Source organism: Salvelinus alpinus, chromosome 31 (genome assembly GCF_045679555.1).
Source record: "Salvelinus alpinus chromosome 31, SLU_Salpinus.1, whole genome shotgun sequence".
NCBI lineage: Eukaryota > Metazoa > Chordata > Actinopteri > Salmoniformes > Salmonidae > Salvelinus > Salvelinus alpinus.
Genome location: NC_092116.1, coordinates 16429237 through 16449738, shown reverse-complemented (window position 1 = coordinate 16449738; position 20502 = coordinate 16429237). Strand labels below are relative to the sequence as shown.

General features: G+C 42.9%; 1 protein-coding gene and 1 long non-coding RNA gene across 8 annotated transcripts in view; both read right to left on the bottom strand.

Annotated features, from left to right (window-relative positions):
- Nucleotides 1–82: 82 nt before the first annotated feature.
- Nucleotides 83–6483, bottom strand: LOC139561890 (uncharacterized). Its single transcript, XR_011672238.1, has 2 exons — nucleotides 3246–6483; nucleotides 83–3065 (listed from the first exon to the last, which is right to left on the bottom strand). It is a non-coding gene; the product is annotated as an uncharacterized lncRNA (long non-coding RNA).
- A 119-nt stretch (nucleotides 6484–6602) lies between these two features.
- LOC139560974 (GRB10-interacting GYF protein 1-like) overlaps nucleotides 6603–20502 on the bottom strand; it is a 28638-nt gene continuing 14738 nt past the window's right edge. For 3 of the 7 annotated variants that reach the window (XM_071377737.1, XM_071377738.1, XM_071377733.1), the window contains 17 exons: nucleotides 20169–20380; nucleotides 19883–19985; nucleotides 19512–19724; nucleotides 19176–19333; nucleotides 18768–18927; nucleotides 18282–18499; nucleotides 17725–17828; nucleotides 17438–17538; nucleotides 15697–15770; nucleotides 15352–15489; nucleotides 14961–15158; nucleotides 14380–14582; nucleotides 13366–13532; nucleotides 7406–7569; nucleotides 7259–7306; nucleotides 7026–7170; nucleotides 6603–6765 (listed from right to left, as the gene is read on the bottom strand). In XM_071377737.1, the coding sequence (XP_071233838.1) occupies nucleotides 6698–6765; nucleotides 7026–7170; nucleotides 7259–7306; nucleotides 7406–7569; nucleotides 13366–13532; nucleotides 14380–14582; nucleotides 14961–15158; nucleotides 15352–15489; nucleotides 15697–15770; nucleotides 17438–17538; nucleotides 17725–17828; nucleotides 18282–18499; nucleotides 18768–18927; nucleotides 19176–19333; nucleotides 19512–19724; nucleotides 19883–19985; nucleotides 20169–20380 (2474 nt within the window). In that variant the 3' untranslated portion in view covers nucleotides 6603–6697. Of the gene's footprint in view, nucleotides 6766–7025; nucleotides 7171–7258; nucleotides 7307–7405; nucleotides 7570–13365; nucleotides 13533–14379; nucleotides 14583–14691; nucleotides 14812–14960; nucleotides 15159–15351; nucleotides 15490–15696; nucleotides 15771–17437; nucleotides 17539–17724; nucleotides 17829–18281; nucleotides 18500–18767; nucleotides 18928–19175; nucleotides 19334–19511; nucleotides 19725–19882; nucleotides 19986–20168; nucleotides 20381–20502 lie in introns of those variants that run through there. The other 4 variants (XM_071377735.1, XM_071377734.1, XM_071377740.1 and 1 more) reach the window with 4 other exon arrangements.

Sequence of the window (20502 nt, the reverse complement as noted above, 5' to 3'; positions counted from 1 at the left end):
TCCATTTCATGAGTTTGTCTGAGTAAAATGAATGACAATTGATAGTAAAAATAGGAACATAGCAGAAACAGTCAGTCAAATCCATTGTTAAATGCATTTTATTTAATAATTATTTGTTCTCTTCAAACCAACAAAACCCAAACTATTTACACTTTAGGTTATTTTTCTGAATGCATTTGTTTTTATGTTACTTATCTCTAAAATATTCAAAAACTTTAAGGAATGGAACTGAGCCAACCATTTGGGTGAAAAAGAAAATGGATATAATTTGATCAAAATCTGTTTGTTGATGAATCATACATTTTTATGGAATTCATATATCAAAGGCATGGCAATCTCACCCAGGGTCATCACAGTGCCAAAACATTAATAACTTTGAACTTCAATGATTAACAGAAAGACAGAACAGAACCACTGTTCTCCTACAGGTGACCAACAATTACTCCAACAAAGACCATGCTAACTTTAAAAAATGAAACACCCAAATATAACTCAGAGAATAATCATTTAGAGATGGCTACATATTAACAGTTCACTGCAAACCAGCTTATGAACGGCATTCTTATCCCACACTGATGGAGTTGAAAGATTGAAGTCAAAATCCACAGTATTCATAAAATACTTCAGTGACATTTTAGATAATCCTCCAGTTGCATTAACTAATAGATCAACTGATCCAAACTATATCTCATATATATATATTTTTTCATTTAAAGTAGAGGGTCTCATCTCCCAAAGTTAATATTCGTTTGTCTGACCAACCGAAGCGGATTCTAAATAGGAAAACACTTACAAAACAATTAATCCATTCAACCTGACTGACAGTGTATGAATTGAGTTTCTCCATTGAAAACCTGGTTTCTATTAAAGAGACAGACAAAACCATTATCAACTGCATAGATGGCAGACATACAAGTAACATACACAGCCATTCAATAACGTCAGTAAGATGCTTCTAATATACGAGGACATCATCTGTACAATGGTCAGTAATCAAAGTGTCAAATAGACAATCTCCAAAGATAATCTACTCAGAGGACCACCAAGAAGAGGTACAGTGCCCTCTAATTATTGGAACAGTGAAGCATTTTTTGTTCTTATGGCTCTATACTCCAAAAGTTTGGATTTGAAATCGAACAATTACTACAAGGTTAAACTATACATTCTCAGATTTTATTTGAGGGTATTTGTGTACATATTGGTTTCACCATTTACAAATGACAACACTTTTTATACATCGTCCCCCCCATTTAAGTAGACCAAAATAATTGGGACAAATTCACTTACGTGTGTATTAAAGTAGTAAAAAGTGAAATATTTGGTCCCATATTCATAGCACACAATGGCTACATCAAGCTTGTGACTAAACAAAATAGTTGGATGCATTTGCTGTTTGTTTTGGTTGTGTTTCAGATTATTTTGTGCCCAAAAGAAATTCATGGTAAATGTGTTGGGTCATTTTAGAAATCACTTTTATTGTTAATAAGAATGTTTATAAACACTTAATGAATGTGGATGCTAACACGAATACCAATAATTCTGAATGAATCGTGAATAATGATGAGTGAGAAAGTTAAACGCACAAATATCGTACCTCCCAAAAATGCTAACCTCCTGTTATTGTAATGGTGAGCGTGTATTGGGGGTATGATCTCACTCATCATTATTCATGACTCATTCAGGATTATCTGTAATCATGGTAGCATCCACATTAATGTATAAGTGTTTAGAAACATATTCTATTCTTATTTACAATAAAAGTGATTCCAAATGACAACACATTTACCATTAATTTCTATCGGGCACAAATTAATCTGAAACAACCAAAACAAACAGCAAATGCATCCAACAAGTTTGTAGTCATATTGCTGATGTAGCCATCGCGTGCTATGAATATGGGACAAAATGTTTAACTTTTCACTACACATAGGTGAATTTGTCCCAATACTTTTGGTCCCTTGAAATGGGGGTGACTATGCATAAAGAGTGTTGTCGTTTCTAAATGGTGGAACCAATATGTACACAAATACCCTCAAATAAAAGCAGAGAACCTATGCTTTAACCTCAATTGTTTGATTTAAAATCAAAACTTGTGGAGTGCAGAGCCAAAATAAGAAAAAAATGCTTCAACGTCCCATTAACTACAGAGGGCACTGTATCCTTCATTTTAAAGGCCCTCAATAGGATCAAACACTTCTTTCAAATCAAGTCTCAAACTGTCAAAATCATTGGGTCAAAATCCATTGTCAAAAAATGACTACAGTGATGGGGTACACAGTAATATGTAGTGGGGCACCGTGTAGAACTGTAAAGGAACATATGGATTTATTTAACACACTCTTCCTGGTCAGCTCAGCTCCATAATACACAGGCTTCAGATTCCTCAGCCTGCATCTTCAGCTACATGTCTGGGCATTTAAAACTGGATAACAGAACAGTCACTCTTGCTTTGAAAAAAGGCAAACCATCAGTCTTAATCATCGTTGTCAGGGATTGCCTTCCGTTCTACTTTGTTGCCATAGATGCTGGACAGAAATAACGTAACATACAACAGTATTGTTCGCCAATAAGACGCCGTCCCAGTAGGTAGAACATTGACACCACCCCCCTTATTCAAATGCTATAGTCCTTATCAGGTTCTCCAACTGGCTTTCACTCTTACTGTTAATATATGTTTTAGAGTTTGCCATACAAAGGCGGATCTCCACAGTTAAGGCATGTTGAACAGAAAAAAGAAAATACTTTTATATTATTTACATAGCAGTCAGAACTCAAGTGTATGGTATTGAGCCTTTCTGCTTGTGTGTGTGTGTGTGTGTGAAATGTCGTCTTCAAGAATGTGGTTCTTGAAAAGAGAGTATTTGAGAATGCTGCATGGACATGTATGTAAAGCTCTGTGTGTGTGTGGTCAGTTTCTCCACTGTTCCAGGTCCTCTGCTACTGCAGCTGATGTGGTTCCTGCTCTTTCACCACCAGGGGTGCAGAGAGGAGTAGTGGAAGAAGAAAGGGCTGAGGAGCTTCTCCATCTCCTCTCCAGCAGAGGGCAGCTAAGAACAGTGAGGACCCTGTGGAATGAGAGACAGTGAGAATGATGGGAGATCGGGAGAGAGCAAGAGACAGAAGAGAGGAATGAAGATCTCCAAATGAAACAATACTGAAAACATAATTTCCATAAAGACAGTTCCCAACATTACACAGTCCATAGATTCACTATAAACATTAAATAGATAGAAATACACTCTTACCCATATGATGGTTGTCTTCTTGCAGTCAGCTCGTGATCGATCTCCAGGCAGTGGCTAGGTGACAGAAGGTTGGGGGGGGGCATCTGGGAAGCAGGTCCCCTGGTACATCCGCCTGACTCTCTCCCCTGCCTTCTCCATTGGTTGGTGCCAGTTGGTCAAACACTCTGGGCTGGGCTCTGCAGCAGCGATCATCATTCAGTCTTGGGAGTCCCTGCAGTCCCCAGCTCCAACCATGTTAAGTCTTTTCTTTCCCCATCCCTGAAGACATACAGGGCTACTGGCAAAGTTTGGGGAATTTCCAGGTAATTCATTTACCACAGGACTATTCACTCTGTAAATCAATGTCTCATGAATTTCCTTATTCTGTTAGTTTGTATATCAAGCCTTGCAGTTTTGTCCAAGTGATCTTCTTTAAAGTTAGGCCTAATACAAAAATATGGTTATGTACAGGAGGAAGAAGGCGTGTTCCTGTCTTTCGTTTCGAAAATCTTGTTTTCAGTGAGACGGTATTAACTCAGTCAAAGTTATTTTTAGTTTATTTTAAACCCTCCCTTTGTACTACAATATTTCTGTGCTCCTATCTCAAATGTGATGGCACCTCACAGTTTGAATGAACCAAAGTGCATAGTGAGAGTGGTTGGGGCAGCCCTCGTCAACAGTAAGTGTTGACGAGGGCTGATGGGTGTTCCCCAGAGATCAGTACTAGTATCCTTTCATTTCCCCTCATCGCAGGGTTAAAATACCCCCACTGCACACCCTGAGACCCCTTTTAAACAAAAAAGGAAAAAGAATTCTGCCTGCACACGGTCCAATTGAATGCAATGGTAGATTGAGGTCAATGTCATTTGTATGTACGGTTTTACAAAATCTTCTTACATTTCCTTTATTCTCAACCACTCCTCACGGGTTTGTCCATCTTTGTTTCATTTACATGTTCAAGGAGCAAAAAAAATGTACTCCATATTTTTACTCCAGGAGACTTATGTATTAAAGCGATGATATTGTTGTTTCCTTTATGCATGTTCTAAGTACCAAAAAGTCCTCTGCTGTTTCTCTTTTTGATTAAGCTTTCTACTCCACGAACAGAAACACTTAGTCCTTGAGTTCAAATACAGGCAGTAAAAAGAAGAAGACAATCTTAGATTTTTCACCTGCACTCCTTGATGATCAGTCAGTTACAAAAAAACACATCCACTAAAGGGTCACATTGTGATGTCCTCCTTCCTTCCCGCCAAAACAACGTAGGCCATTGAATGTCCATTTTGCAGAAGCGCACTTGCAAAACCCTGCCCTTACCCACTATCCACCCTAACCCCCAAAAAACTGCACCCACAGAAATCCGTGTGTTTTGTAAACAACCAAAACTCCAGTAAGGAATAGTAAAGAGTCTGTTCTTGATTTTTTCATAGTAATATTTTTTTGTACGAACAGGATTGCAGAGGCAGTGTGTTCAACTGTAGCCTTCCCGAGTTCTTCCTCTTTTGTGTAAAAAAAGAAAGAGTAAAGAACTCGCCGACCTCTTCAATCTTAGATTTTTAGTTTTTTTTTTAGATTCCATTTTTAGACATTTTGTGGAGCAAAAAAATCCTGTATCACATTTTTTTGACTTTTTTGGGAATACATTCAATGTTTTCTTAAGAAAGAAATAACAAACGCACTTCACATGGCAGTAATGCAACAAAAACTAAATTATGAAAATAAAAAAAAAGAGAAAAAATAGCAGTGCTCATAATCGTAGTCCAAATACTTTTTTTTTTTTTTTTTTACTTTGATTATTCATGTATGTATTTTCATTTATATTCCTAAAAAAGAAACGTCATCATCAACAATAGCAACAACAATGAGTAAGTAACACAAGAATATGCTAACATTTTGTGCACCATCCTGTACGTGAACAGTTTGATGCTAATTGTTTTGAGCAGAATCTGAAACCGCACACCTTTCACACGCAAGTTAAAGAGAACTGACAAGGCAACGTGATCACATCCCAGGAAAACTAAACTGGACTAACCTTCCAATCAATCATCATCCCCAGACTAAACCTGAAATATTAGGATATATGATTGACATACACAGGCTATACAGAGCGCTTAACATAACCATAACACACTCAAGAAGTAAATGTCTCAATGGCCATTGAACATTCCCTCCATCCCATTCACCCTTTCAGAGTTCTTAGGCACAAATGTGCATGCATGCATATGCGCACACACACACACACACACACACAAACACACACACACACACACACAGGCTCAGAGGCCGTGGCTGAGAGAAGACAGCGGGGAGGGGCACTGCTCCATCAGCCCGTACCCCAAAACACCCCAGAAACAAGTGGTGCTTTAACAACATATGAAGGAGCGCAAAGCCATAATCCCCCTCTACAAATGTCTGTCATTCTATTACGTTTCTCTGGGGATGAAGAGCTGGTGAGAAAGGATGTGTTGTGCCATTGCCCCCTTTCTGTCATACACATGCACACACACACGTAGATACAAAGAAAGTCCCTCTGTACAAGAGGACACATTCTACTCATGGAAAATACAACAACTCTTATTTGAACAAAATGACATAATGGCCTGGTATGTGTTCATACATCTTGGTAAGCAATGGAGAAAAAAATAACACAGACATTAGAAACATACTAGTCTGCACAATGCGCACGCACACGCACGCACACACACAGAGAAATATTAATCTCTAACCCCATTTGTTTTTCTATTTTTTTATCTTTGTTTTTTTAACACAAGTGCAAATCTTCAAGTTTTTTTAATGTATTTTTTTGTAATAGCTTTACTTTTCATATAAATGTATTGTAAAAAAAACAACAGTGTTTGTCTTTCAAGAAAGGATTTGTTTTTCTGATAAGGTTTCAAAATAAAAAGGTCCCCTCTATCTTTGAGTTCCCCCTCCCAGTGAATCTATCCCATCAACACCTCACCTTACCCTTCCAGTTCAGATTTTCACGTGTATACGTACAGCATCTTGTGTAGATTCAATACACACACACCGTACGTACACTGACAACAAAAACCATATTCAAATCCCCTCTTAATAATAAAGTGCATTAGTTCAGTTTAAGGTGCTTAGTCTTATAAGTGCCAAGGGATATTCCTCTTTCCCCCAACACATCACTCTCCCTACTAAAGTGAACGATTGAAAGCAGGGGAGCCTTTCTCTTTTCAAGGGAAGGGACATAGAACACAATCCTCTCCTCCTCTCCCCATACAAGTCCCCCCCCTTCTCTCTCACCCCCCCATTATCTCCATCCCCCTCTCTGACCCCACATCCCTCTCCCCCTTTCGGCCCCCCTCTCTGTTCCCCATTCCCCTCCCCCTCTTTCTCCCCCATCCCCCTCCCTCCCTTCAAGCAGTGCACATTCGTCATCAGATTTGTCTGATTAGTAGACAGAAGGCCTCAGGTAGTAGCTATTGCCGCTGATCAGATCTGGATCAGTAATCCTCCACCATCTCCATCTCATTCAGGCTCAGACGCTCGCCCGCGTTGTGGTATGAGTACCCTGGAGTCAGGAGGGGAGAGAGATGGAGGGAAAGAGAAAAGTAGGAGGATGGAAAAGGAGAGGGTAGAGATGGATGTGGGAAGGCATAGAGCAGTTCAATCAGTTAGAGCTATGACCAGCCTCCCAGCAGCCGATGAGAACATCCATCAGGTGTGCAGTTTCCCTGAGTTGGGTGGTCACAGGTCATATTCAGGTACATGTAAGGAAGTAATAAGTACACTATGTAACAGGTGTCAATAGGCTGAAGATGCCAGTCCTACCTAAGATGCTGGGGTCTGAGTGCAGCACCACAGGCTGTTTCTTCTTCTTCATAGCCCCCTGGGTGTCGTACAGCCCTCCCTTCCCCATCTGGGCGGCCTGGAACATGGACTGCAGGGTGCTGGGGCTCACTCCCCGCATGGAGTCCTGGAGACAGATGGGAGGAGGAGTTACGAGGGATCCACTAAGGTGAGTGTCACGCATAGCAGGGAGACTTGTGAGAAACAAGTCTTACCGGCAGAGGGAAGTTGTTCATGGCCAGCCCTGCTACTTCCTTTGATAGCTGGGTGAAGACGAGAGGACAGGGCGAACGGCAGATCATAATATGAACCAAGGCATCCTCAAAGCTATTAGTTCACACACACAAACACAGAATACGTACCTGCTGCTGCTGCCGCTGCAGGTTCTGTTTCTGTTTGGCACGGCGCTCCAGGAAGTGCTTGGCGAACTCTTTGGCTTCCATGGTGTCTCCCAGGTAGGAGCGGATAAAGTCATGGACCTCGTAGGGAGACTCCACCTCCTTCAGGTACGCCACGATGGTGGACACTGGACACACATGGTGATAAGATAAGCATAGATCCCATGGGGACAAGACAGACAGAAGAGAGGGAATGGAAAGCCTCAAATCTGGAAAGAAAAAAACTTAATGGGGCTATAGACAAGGGCCCGGTTTCCCAAAACATCTTAAGCAATGTTTCCTCTAAGCTCCGCGCAGGTGCGCAGTAGCCCAGAGACTGCCGCGCAGCTCTCCCGGGACGAGAAACACAGTATCAACCCATGGAGAGAAGCATAAGCTTGAACTTCAACTTTCTAGAGTTTTCCCTGTAAGTTAACACTATCAATGTTTCCCTTTACTGTGGCAATTGTGATCGAATCAAGGCAATATTAATAACCACTTTCAATGCAACATGCCGAAACAAAAACTAACTACGCAAGAGATTCTGTTGTAGGCAGAACGCATCAAAGTAGGATTCTGTTGCACTGACACGCTCGACACAGACTGGTGCGGCATAACCAATCAGAGCTGTAGATGGCCTATGAGCAGTCGTGAGTAGGTACGCTTGTTTTGAGATCAAAGCAAGAGGTGATTGTAGCCACGTGTGCACATTTTGTTCATATCCTTTGCTAGTTAGTGAGTTATTAGCCCAGTTATAGATCATTTGTAGTCAGTAAAAGGGAGTGATTACTTCCTACAAGAGCACAAAACGTATACATTTCTAGACATCTTTGAAAAGAGAGTCAGGTAAAGAGATTTCTTTGTCTTAAACGGGCAGTGTTGTATTTTGAGACAGGCTTGAATAAGCTTAGTAGCCAATGGGCAGAGGGTAGCATAATTTGTCTCACTATCTGTAATAAGGGCATGGGAATAATAGTGCTTTTTATTTTTCAATGTGGTTTCTTGCATCAAATAACATTTTCAGTTACCTCCTCTGAAGGGCAAGTGGATAAAAAAAACTAATGTCAAGCCCCGCATGTTTTTTTCAAAAGTCTCATGGAACGTAGGTCTACATTGAACATCACACATTGGCTGCTACTGTAGGCTGAATGATAGAACAGATATTTCCATGTTAACTTCTTATGGCTGCAGGGGCAGTATTGAGTAGCTTAAATGAAAGGTGCACAGAGGTGCCCATAGTAAACTGCCTGCTCCTCAGTCCCAGTTGCTAATATATGCATATTATTATTCGTATTGGATAGAAAACACTCTGAAGGTTCTAAAACGGTTTGAATTATGTCTGTGAGTATAACAGAACTCATATGGCAGGCAAAAACCTGAGAAGTTCCACTTCCTGTTTGGATATTTTCTGAGGTGGCAGATTTTCAACTAAGCTCTCATTGAAATTACAGCGAGATATGAGTTTTCACTTCCTACGGCTTCTACTAGATGTCAACAGTCAATAAAACTTTGTCTGATGACTCTAATGTGAAGGGGGGCCGAAGGAGACAGGAATTAGTCACCACTGCCACGAGCTGACCATGCTTTCACCATGCGCGTTCACAAAGTAACAGCCTTGGTTTCTCAAATGACTGTCTCGCCTGGTTCACCAACTACATCTCAGATAGAGTTCAGTGTGTTAAATCGGAGAGCCTGTTGTCCGGATCTCTGTCAGTCTCTATGGGGGTGCCACAGTGTTCAATCCTTGGGCTGACTCTTTTCTCTGTATATATATCAATGATGTCGCTCTTGCTGCTGGTGATTCTCTGATCCACCTCTACGCAGACGACACCATTCTGTATACATCTGGCCCTTCTTTGGACACTGTGTTAAAAAACCTCCAAACGAGCTTCAATGCCATACAACACTCCTTCCGTGGCCTCCAACTGCTCGTAAACGCTAGTAAAACTAAATGCATGCTTTTCAACCAATTTCTGCCCGCACCCGCCCGCCCGACTAGCATCACTACTCTGGACGGTTCGGACGTAGAATATGTGGACAACTACAAATACCTAGGTGTCTGGCTAGACTGTAAACTCTCCTTCCAGACTCATATTAAACATCTCCAAACCAAAATTAAATCTAGAATCGGCTTCCTATTTCGCAACAAAGCCTCCTTCACTCACGCCGCCAAACATACCCTTGTAAAACTGACTATCCTACCGATCCTCGACTTGGGCAATGTCATTTACAAAATAGCCTCCAACACTCTACTCAGCAAACTGGATGCAGTTTATAACAGTGCCATCCGTTTTGTCACCAAAGCCCCATATACCACCCACCACTGCGACCTGTATGCTCTTGTCGGCTGGACCTCGCTACATATTCGTCGCCAGACCCACTGGCTCCAGGTCATCGATAAGTCTTTGCTAGGTAAAGCTCCACCTTCTCAGCTCACTGGTCACCATAACAACACCCACCCGTAGCATGCGCTCCAGCAGGTATATCTCACTGGTCATCCCCAAATCCAACACCTCCTTTGGCCGCCTTTCTTTCCAGTTCTCTGCTGCCAATGACTGGAACGAATTGCAAAAAAAAGAAAAAATGCTGAAGTTGGAGACTTTATATCTCCCTCACTAACTTTAAACATCAGCTATCTGAGCAGCTAACCGATCGCTGCAGTTGTACACAGCCCATCTGTAAACAGCCCATCCAACCTACCTACCTCATCCCCATATTGTTTTTATTTACTTTTTTGCACCAGTATTTCAACTTGCACATCTATCACTCCAGTGTTAATTTGCTAAATTGTAATTACTTCGCTACAATGGCCAATTTATTGCCTTACCTCCACACGCCATTTGCAGACACTGTATATAGACTTTTTTTCTATTGTGTTATTGACTGTACGTTTGTTTATTCCATGTGTAACTCTGTGTTGTTTGTGTCACACTACTTTGCTTTATCTTGGCCAGGTCGCAGTTGTAAATGAGAACTTGTTCTCAACTTGCCTACCTACCTGGTTAAATATATATATATATTTTTTTATAAATAGACGGTCATTTCTCTTTGCTTATTTGAGCTGTTCTTGCCATAATATGGACTTGGTCTTTTTTTACCAAATAGGGCTATCTTCTGTATACCAACCCTACCTTATCACAACTTCTGATTGGCTCAAACAGATTAAGGAAAGAAATTCCACAAATTAACTTTTAACAAGGCACACCTGTTAATTGAAAAGCATTCCAGGTGACTAAGTCATGAAGCTGGTTGAGAGAATGCCAAGAGTGTGCAAAGCTGTCAAGGCAAAGGGTGGCTACTTTGAAGAATCTCAAATCTCAATGTTTTGTTTTGTTTAACACTTTAGGTTACTACATATGTTATTTCATAGTTATATGTCTTCACTATTATTCCACAATGTAGAAAATAGTAAAAAATTAAGAAAAACCCTGGAATAAGTAGGTGTGTCCAAACTTCGACTGGTACAGTATGTGCAATCGATAGACCTACAGTTGGAGTCAGAGGTTTACATACACCTTAGCCAAAAACATTTGAAAAACTGAGTTTAATTTTCCTGACAATTAAATCCAAGGAAAAATTCCCTGTCTTAGGTCAGTTAGGATCACCAGTTTATTTTAAGAATGTGAAATGTCAGAATAATAGTAGAGAGAATGATTTATTTCAACTTTTATTTATTTCATTACATCCCCAGTGGGTCAGAAGTTTACATGCACTCAATTAGTATTTGGTAGCATTGCCTTTAAATTGTTTAACTTGAGTCAAACGTTTTGGGTAGCCTTCCACAAGCTTCCCACAATAAGTTGGGTGAATTTTGGCCCACTCCTCCTGACAGAGCTGGTGTAACTGAGTCAGGCGTGTAGGCCTCCTTGCTCGCACACGCTTTTTCAGTTCTGCCCACAAATTTTCTATAGGATTGAGGTCAGGACTTTGTGATGGCCTCTCCAATACCTTGACTTTGTTGTCCTTAAGCCATTTTGCCACAACTTTGGAAGTATGCTTGGGGTCATTGTCCATTTGGAAGACCCATTTACGACCAAGCTTTAACTTCCTGACTGATGTCTTGAGATGTTGCTTCAATATATCCACATAATTTTCCCCTCCTCATGATGCCATCTATTTTGTGAAGTGCACCAGTCGATCCTGCAGCAAAGCACCCCCACAACTTGATGCTGCCACCCCCATGCTTCACGGTTAGGATGGTGTTCTTCGGTTTGCAAGCCTCCCAATTTTCCTCCAAACATAACAAGGGTCATTATGGCAAAACAGTTCTATTTTTGTTTCATTAGACCAGAGGACTTCTCTCCAAAAAGTACAATCTTTGTCCCCATGTGCAGTTGCAAATCGTAGTCTGACTTTTTTATGGCGGTTTTGGAGCAGTGGCTTCTTCCTTGCTGAGAGGCCTTTCAGGTTATGTCGATATAGGACTCGTTCTTCCTGTGGATATGGATACTTTTTTACCGGTTTCCTCCAGCATCTTCACACGGTCATTTGCTGTTATTCTGGGATTGATTTGCACTTTTCGCACCAAAGTACATTCATCTCAAGGAGACAGAACACGTCACCTTCCTGAGCGGTATGACGGCTGTGTGGTCCCATGGTGTTTATACTTGTGTACTATTGTTTAAACAGATGAAAGTGGTACCTTCAGGCATTGGAAATTGCTCCCAAGGATGAACCAGACTTGTGGAGGTCTACATTTTTTTTTCTGAGGTCTTGGCTGATTTCCCCATGATGTCAAGCAAAGAGGCACTGAGTGTGAAGGTAGGCCTTGAAATACATCCACAGGTACACCTCCAATTGACTCAAATGACGTCTATTAGCCTATAAGAAGCTTCTAAAGCCATGACATCATTTTCTGGAATTTTCCAAGGTGTTTAAAGGCACAGTCAGCTTAGTGTATGCAAACTTCTGACCCACTGGAATTGTGATACAGTGAATTACAAGTGAAATAATCTGTCTGTAAACAATTGTTGGAAAAATTACTTTTGTCATGCACAAAGTAAATGTCCTAACAGACTTGCCAAAACTATAGTTTGTCAACAAGAAATGTGTAGAGTGGTTGTAAAATTAGTTTTAATGACTCCAACCTAAGTGTATGTAAACTTCCGACTTCAACTGTACCTAGTATTAAGCCATTAGGCTACATCTGAGCCGCTTCAATATTCGTATCTATTAGGACAAAATTATTATCGTTTCACTGTAGCCTAACCAATAACCTGAAGGTCAACATATTAGGTCTATGGCAATGTCGCTTAACTTGCTCCTTCATGTTTAATAATTGTAATTATTTTAATAATTTAATTGTACTTGAAGCTCAATTCCAGCCTTCCATTAGGCTACAATGATTTGTTGTGCAATTACGAAAACCGTTGTCATCCTGTCCTAAATTTTAGGTCACGTTGATATTTTCTATAGTTTACACATAACGAAAGGAAATGCAGAACTTAGATAAACATTGCATGCACAATAGCATGAGAAGACACTTATGATCGTATCATGGCGAACATTAAAAACACAATAGGCTACAGAACACTTCTTCTCTCGAAAGGAAAAATGTATTGTGTAACAATTGTATTTTTTCCCCAAGATGACTTTGAAAAGCCATAAATCATTTAAGAGCTACAGTGAGCTCTTCATGGCTATATTCTGGAATCTTTTTCAGCACAAGGCAACTCCTGTAACAACACAGTTAAGTTTCACTTTGTAACAATTGCACTGCGTGGCGTTTTGGGAAAACAGGTGCGATGTCGTTGACCATTATTTACACGTTCAAAACGCTCGTAAGCGTACTTTCGATCGCTCATCGGGAAACCGGGCCCAGGGTGGGGGATTGAGTGATATAGGAGGAGCGCTGAACTATTGATTGTTCTATAGGGACAGCGGGTGTGGAGAAGGAAGCGAGTTAATATCCAGAGAGAGGAACTCTGACAAACAGCATAGACTACCGTCCAGTGGAGAAGAGGTGTTGTTGGCTTGGGTGTTGAGGGCGTGCAGCATCTGTTCACACCAGGTGGTGAACCCATCCTGAGGCGTCTTGATGCCCTGCAGCAGCTTCAGCAGCTTGTCCTCCTCATCCGTACGCTGCTTCCTACAGCTCAGCATATACTGCTCACTACAGGGAGGGAAGAGAGGGACACAAGACACAGAAAAGGGAGAGGTTTAACATTTAAATATACAGACACATACCTGGACACACACTCAACATGTACTGCTCACTGCAGTGAGAGGGAAAGGGGTACAGGTTAAATAAACACTTTACACAATAAGGGCGGGATCCCCTTGGACTAAAAAGCATTTTCAATAGAGAATCTCAACTGAGCAACCCTTTATGTAAACACACCAAGACCATTTACTGTTTATAGGGACAGGTGAGTGAACGTTTTACACTCAAAACCCACACACCTAATATGTAGCTAGTATAGACAGACAGAACACCAAACATTAGGAACACCTCGAGTTGCACCCCCTTCTGCCCTCAGAACAGCCTCCATTCGTCAGGGCATGTACTCTACAAGGTGTCAAAGCGTTCCTCAGGGATGCTGGCCCATGTTGACTCCAATGTTTCCTACAGTTGTGTCAAGTTGGCTCGATGTCCTTTGGGTGGTGGACCATTCTTGACACAAACAGGAAACTGGTGAGTGTGGGGGAAACCCAGCAGCTTTGCAGTTCTTGACACACTCAAACCGGTGCGCCATGCCTCGTTAAAAGGCACTTAAATCTGTTGCCAAGGCCATTCACCCTCTGAATGGCACATACACAATCCATGTCTCAATTGTCTCAAAGCTTAAAAGTCCTTATTTAACATATCTCCTCCCCTTCATCTACACTGATTAAAGTGGATTTAACAAGTGACATCAATAAGGGATCATAGCATTCACCTGGATTCCCGTGGTCAGTCTGTCATGGAAGGAGCAGGTGTTCTTAATGTTTCGTACAGTCAGTGTGTCTGTTGTCAGTACCTGAGTGAGGGGCTGCTGCGGCTGTTCTTCAGTCCCTGCATGCTGCTACTTCTGGTCTGGTTCTTCACCGCCTCGTCCCACAGACCCATGCCGCCCCCAGCCTTACCCTCCATCCCCCCTCCGCCTCCCCACAGGCCCCCCGTGACAGCACCTCCATCCCCCCACTGACCCATGGAGGAACCCCCCATTGACAGGCCTTGGTGCTGAGGAGAGAGAAAGGAGACGGAACATCAATATTAGAACAGAGTGGATAGGAAACCAACAGAGAATCATCAAATGTAATACACTAATGCATTGTATCGTGTCTACAAGCATTTTCACAGCCACTCACTGTGAGTGCTGCGTGGGAGTGTCAGCACTCTGTCTCATTTTCCCCCATTTGTGGATGACGTGTCTGTGCTCACACAGTCCCTCTCTTGCTATTTGAGTAGGCTTTCTTAGGCAGAGTGAACATGGGGAATCCCATAAATCCTGAAGAACACGTACATGTGTGTGTATGCTATTACGTATGCTATTTTGCCGTCTGTGTGTGTGTGTGTGTGTGTGTGTGTGTGCGTGCGTGTCTTTTAGTAACTACTTACACGTTCTCTCTGCTGCTGCTGGGCTCTCTGCTGCTGTTTAAGAAGCCTCTCTGCCTCCTGCATGTCAAGCAGACTGAGGCCCTTGGCCCCTGACTTGTTGAGACCCCCAGTGCCCCAGCCAGACCCAACCCCAGAGCCTGAGCCCTGCTGGGGGGCCTGCTGGAGCAGCTTCATGATCAGCTCCTGCTGCTGGCGACACTGGAGGAAGACGCACACAGTATGAGGGTACGGTACAACATAAGACGGAAACACACTTGCCATAACACACACACGTCAGATACACACAGCCAACACTCGCCGAGACAGCAATCAAACTACCGCCCCATCACAATTGCCCTTTGTGAGATAAATAAAGTTAGATAAAGTAATTTGCCTCCTCTGTCTCGCTCACCTGTTTGCGTCTGAAGATCTCCTCCTCCTCCCTCCTCTTCTGCTCCTCCTGCTGCCTCCTCTTCTCTTCCCTCCTCTTGCGCTGTTCCTCCTCCTCGCGCTTCGCCCTGAGTTCAGCTTCTCTCGTCTCCTGCTGGAGCTGCCCAGGGGTCAGGGGGCAAAGGTCATGGGGGTCAGGGTGGAATACAGATTGCTTTGTTTTCAAAGAGCGAGTTCAAAATGAAAAAGGGGCAAAAGGGATGTTTCGGGCTGTACTGTCCTTATGGGTTCTACTCTACTAGACAAGAGTTTATCCATTTTGACAAGCGCTACTAGTATCCCACAGCCAGAGGGTGCCAGCACTCACCTTCTGAAGCTGTTCGAGAGTTGGACCCTGAGTTGAAGAATTCATTGTTAAGTCCCATAAACTGGCTTCACCGCCTGATTGGACAGAAGAGAGTGTTACAGTCATTCCACACTATAGTGTAGCATATATAGTAGAGGTCGAACGATTATGATGCTAATTAATTACTTAAAAATCATACAATGTGATTTTCTGGATTTTTGTTTTAGATTCCGTCTCACACAGTTGAAGTGTACCTATGATAAAAATTACAGACCTCTACATGCTTTGTAAGTAGGAAAACCTGCAAAATCGGCAGTGTATCAAATACTTGTTCTCCCCACTGTGTATATATATATATAAATTATGACAATAACAACAATACTGAATGAACACCATTTTAACTTAATATAATATAGAAATAAAATCTATTTAGTCTCAAATAAATAATGAAACATGTTCAATTTGGTTTAAATAATACAAAAACAGAGTGTTGGAGAAGAAAGTAACAGTGCAATATGTGCCATGTAAAAAAGCTAACGTTTAAGTTCCTTGCTCAGAATATGAAAGCTGGTGGTTCAATATTCCCAGTTAAGAAGTTTTAGGTTGTAGATATTATAGGAATTATGACGCGTCGACTATTTCTCTCTATACCATTTGTATTTCATATACCTTTGACTATTGGATGTTCTTATAGGCACTTTAGTATTGCCAGCCTAATCTCAGGAGTTGATAGGCTTGAAGTCATAAATAGAGCTGTGCTACAAGCATTGCTAAGACCTCTGGCAAATGCAGTAAAGTGCTGTTTGAATGAATGCTTACGAGCATGCTGCTGCCTACCACCGCTCAGTCAGACTGCTCTATCAAATATCAAATAATAGACTTAATTATAATAAACACACAGAAATACGAGCCTTTAGTCATTAATATGGTCAAATCCGGAAACTATCATTTCGAAAACAAAATGTTTATTCTGTCAGTGAAATACGGAACCATTCCGTATCGTACAGGTGGCAACCCTAAGTCAAAATATTGCTGTTACATTGCACAACCTTCAATGTTATGTCATAATTATGTAAAATTCTGGCAAATTAATTACGGTCTTGTTAGGAAGAAACACAGTTCGCACCGAGCCAGGCGGCCCAAACTGCTGCATATACCCTGACTCTGCTTGCACTGAACGCAAGAGAAGTGACACAATTTCCCTAGTTAATATTGCCTGCTAACATGCATTTATTTTAACTAAATATGCAGGTTTAAAAAATATACTTCTGTGTATTGATTTTAAGAAAGGCATTGATGTTTATGGTGAGGTACATTTGTGCTTTTTTCGCAAATGCGCTTTTGTTAAATCACCACCCGTTTGGCGATGTTGAAGTAGGCTGTGATTCGATGATAAATTAACAGGCACTGCATTGATTATATGCAACGCAGGAAATGCTAGTTAACCTGGTAATATCATCAACCATGTGTAGTTAACTAGTGATTATGTGAAGATTGATTGTTTTTTATAAGATAAGTTTCATGCTAGCTAGCAACTTACCGTGGCTTCTTGAAGCCACAAGGTCCTTTTGACGCCTTACTCGCGTAACAGGTGGTCAGCCTGCCACGCAGTTTCCTCATGGATTGCAATGTAATCGGTCATACTCGGCGTCCAAAAAGACTGATTACCGATTGTTACGAAAACTTGAAATTGGCCCTAATTAAATCGGCCATGCTGATTTAAATCGGTCGACCTCTAATATATACGGGTGTGTGTGTGTACCTGATTGCTGTGAAGCTGAGGTATGCATGTCCCACATGGACCCTGTATCTGGCACTGACATCGACCTGTTCACCGAAGGCAAAATACCCTGCTCTCCGCACCTAGGACAGAAAAGCAAGAGACTTAAAAGACATGGAAACTTCTAGAAAAATAAAGAGAAAAGATGGAGGAGACATTCCTGTGCGCATAGATCAACCCAGCTCTCACGCAATCATTTTCACTTTTTTTGTTGTTGTTTCTTAGTTTCAAATTCCATCTTCCACACAAACTTCATGTGTAATTCACACCTGCTGATGAGCTGGAATAGCTGCTGCTGCTGCTGGAGCTGTTGATAGAGAACTGCTGCTGCCTGCTCCTGCTGCTTCTTCAGACGGTCCTGATCCATGCTACCCTGAGAGGAGAAGGTAAGGAACACACAGGATAAACACAGGGGCAATCACACACACGTAGGAGCTGCATACACAGATTGGAATTGAAAAACACACCAGCGTACGCAACAGTAAATCTCATACAACAAAACTAGAGCAAACCCTACAATTCTACACACACACACGCACAAGAACTGGCTTCCAGGTTCCACAGTTGCGTTTGAGGGCACTAGAGCATTGAGAACGCATGACTAAGTCGCTTTGGAGAAAAGCGTCTGCTGAAGGGCTTAGATTATTACTATAACAGCACTACTCTAAAAATAAACACGCAACTCATTCAAGGCAGTAAACCATCACTACTCTACATTCCACACTCCATAAACCACAACAACATTGTGTTTCCCCTCCAGCAAACGCCACATACACCCCCCCCCCCCCCCCCTCCACACCCCCCTATGTACAGCTCTTTCACTCACAGCAGACCCCCGGGGCGGTAGAGGCTGAGGGCGTGGCGGTGGAGGTCTCACCAGCAGGGGCGGCGGGGAGGGCCCGGGGGCGAAAGGCACGCGTCCCCACATCTTGATGACGTCACCCAGCGGCTGGAAGCCCTCGTCACAGCCCCTCTTCACCAGCAGAGACATGGAGAAGTAGCCTGCCTGGAACCACTCGCACATCTCCAGGGTGGTGAATGGACCTGGGGGGAGAGGTGGTGGGAGAGCCGGGGGAGTGGGGGGAGACGTAACAAAAAAAGAAAGTGAACGAAAGAAGATAAAGGAGAAAAAAAAGAGGGCGAGACAGAGGATGATGTGAGGAGAAAGAGGCTGAGAAGAGGTAGCAGAGTTGAGAGGTTGCATCTTGTTGCCTAGGTATGTGCCATTTCCTGTGTGTGTGGTTTTGTACGTGGCCATGTGATTGTGTGTCTGCCCACATGTAGACCTATGCATCTCTGTGTGTGTGTGTACCCTGGATCTCTGCCTGGGGGTCCTTGTAGAACCACTTCATGGCAGCGTCGTGGGAGAGGGGCAGGGCGGAGGCTGTGTTTCTGCTCTCCTGCAGCGTCTGAGTGAAACTCTCCTCCTCCAGAGACGTGTCCTGCAGGGACGCCACCATCTTCTCTGCCTCCTGCACACAGAGGAAGACACAGGATGGTTCATTAAACATCGGCAACACTTATCTAGGCTGTGCTCTTACCAAGGGTTCTTCCAAAACGACTAGCACCTTAACCAGAAATATTACTACGTACTGAGACTAGAGTGTTTCAGACCATCAATTGTCTTACACCAAACAAAAGAGGAGATTCTCAATTAGCATTTTAGTCCAGAGCTAGGCTTAACATGTGTCCAGGAAACCAGCCCCAGTACTGTTCGTACCTGTTGCAGGTGCTTCATGCCCTCGTCGTCCTCGGTGTCACCCCCCGGTGGCAGGGAGAGATGGTTAGCAGCAGAGGAGGGAGGGGGTGAAGGCAGACTGGAGGTGGTGCTGGGGCTCTGTTGGGTGGTGGAGGACCCTGCTGGAGAGCCCTCGAGAACTGCAACAAAATCAGAGCATGTCGGTGAAGAGCACTTGATGTGCTCACGGCTTATATATGCATCTGTATGGTTTTGGTTTTTTCATGTACTGCTAAAATAAATGTACATGTTACTTAAATTACATTTCATTAGAGATAGTCTTATGACTGTCTCTCTATCACAGTGTGTATGTAGTACCTTCACTTGGCATCTTGCTGGCCTTGACAGGGACAGGAACAGAGACAGGGTGGCTGTTGGCCATTTGAGAGGCCTCCAGCTCAGCCACGGTGAGGGACAGCTGGGGCATGGGGGGGTTGAGAGCCAGAGCTGGAGGGGCAGAGAGGGGGCCGGGGGGAGAGGAGGAGGAGGAGGAGGAAGAGGGACTGGTACCAGCGGATTCCTTTACATCGACTGGAGAGAGAGAAAAAGTCCAGTAAATATAATATGTTGTTTTTTTTTTTAAATTCTTTTCAGAAAGAATAGACATTAATATGTAAAAACAATCGTAAACCTTGATACCATGACGCGATTGAGTTAATTAAGGTAAGAAAGAGTGCAGTTCCCCTCACCTCTCTGTCCTCCATTCATGATCCTCTTCATGTCAGAAAGACTCTCCCCCCCTTCTTCCTCCTCTTCTATTCCCTGGAAGTCAAATTCATCCTCCTTTCCTCCCTTCCGACGGGGAAAGAGAGAGAGAAGACAGAGACACGGAGAGAGTGAGAGTTACGATTTTCTAAACAATCATTAGGTGTCAACGACCAACTGAATTCAGAGAATAACTAGATGACGGAGAAACAGAAAGATGGGCATATTTGTAGACAACAACCTTGCACGCATGCACTTAACACACACTACCTTGGATATGGGTAGGAAGGCTCCGGAAGCGTCGAAGGTGCCCATCTCTCCTTCTTCATCAGTGCACCACTCAGGCAGTCCGTCTCTGTCGTCCTCTAACCCCTCGCTGCCGGCCCGCCTGCGACCCCCGCCGAAGTCAAACTCAAACTTCCTGCGACGCCCCTCAACCTGACCGTCGTGCTCCCGCCAGCCTGCTGACTTTGGACCTCCATCTGAGAGAAAGAGGGAGAGAAATAGACAGAGAGAGAGGGGGGGGGGGGATTCCATGAGCGATACAATCAGCAACATCAACATTTTCTCTTACAGCTAAACTGACATGAAAAATAATGTGTTT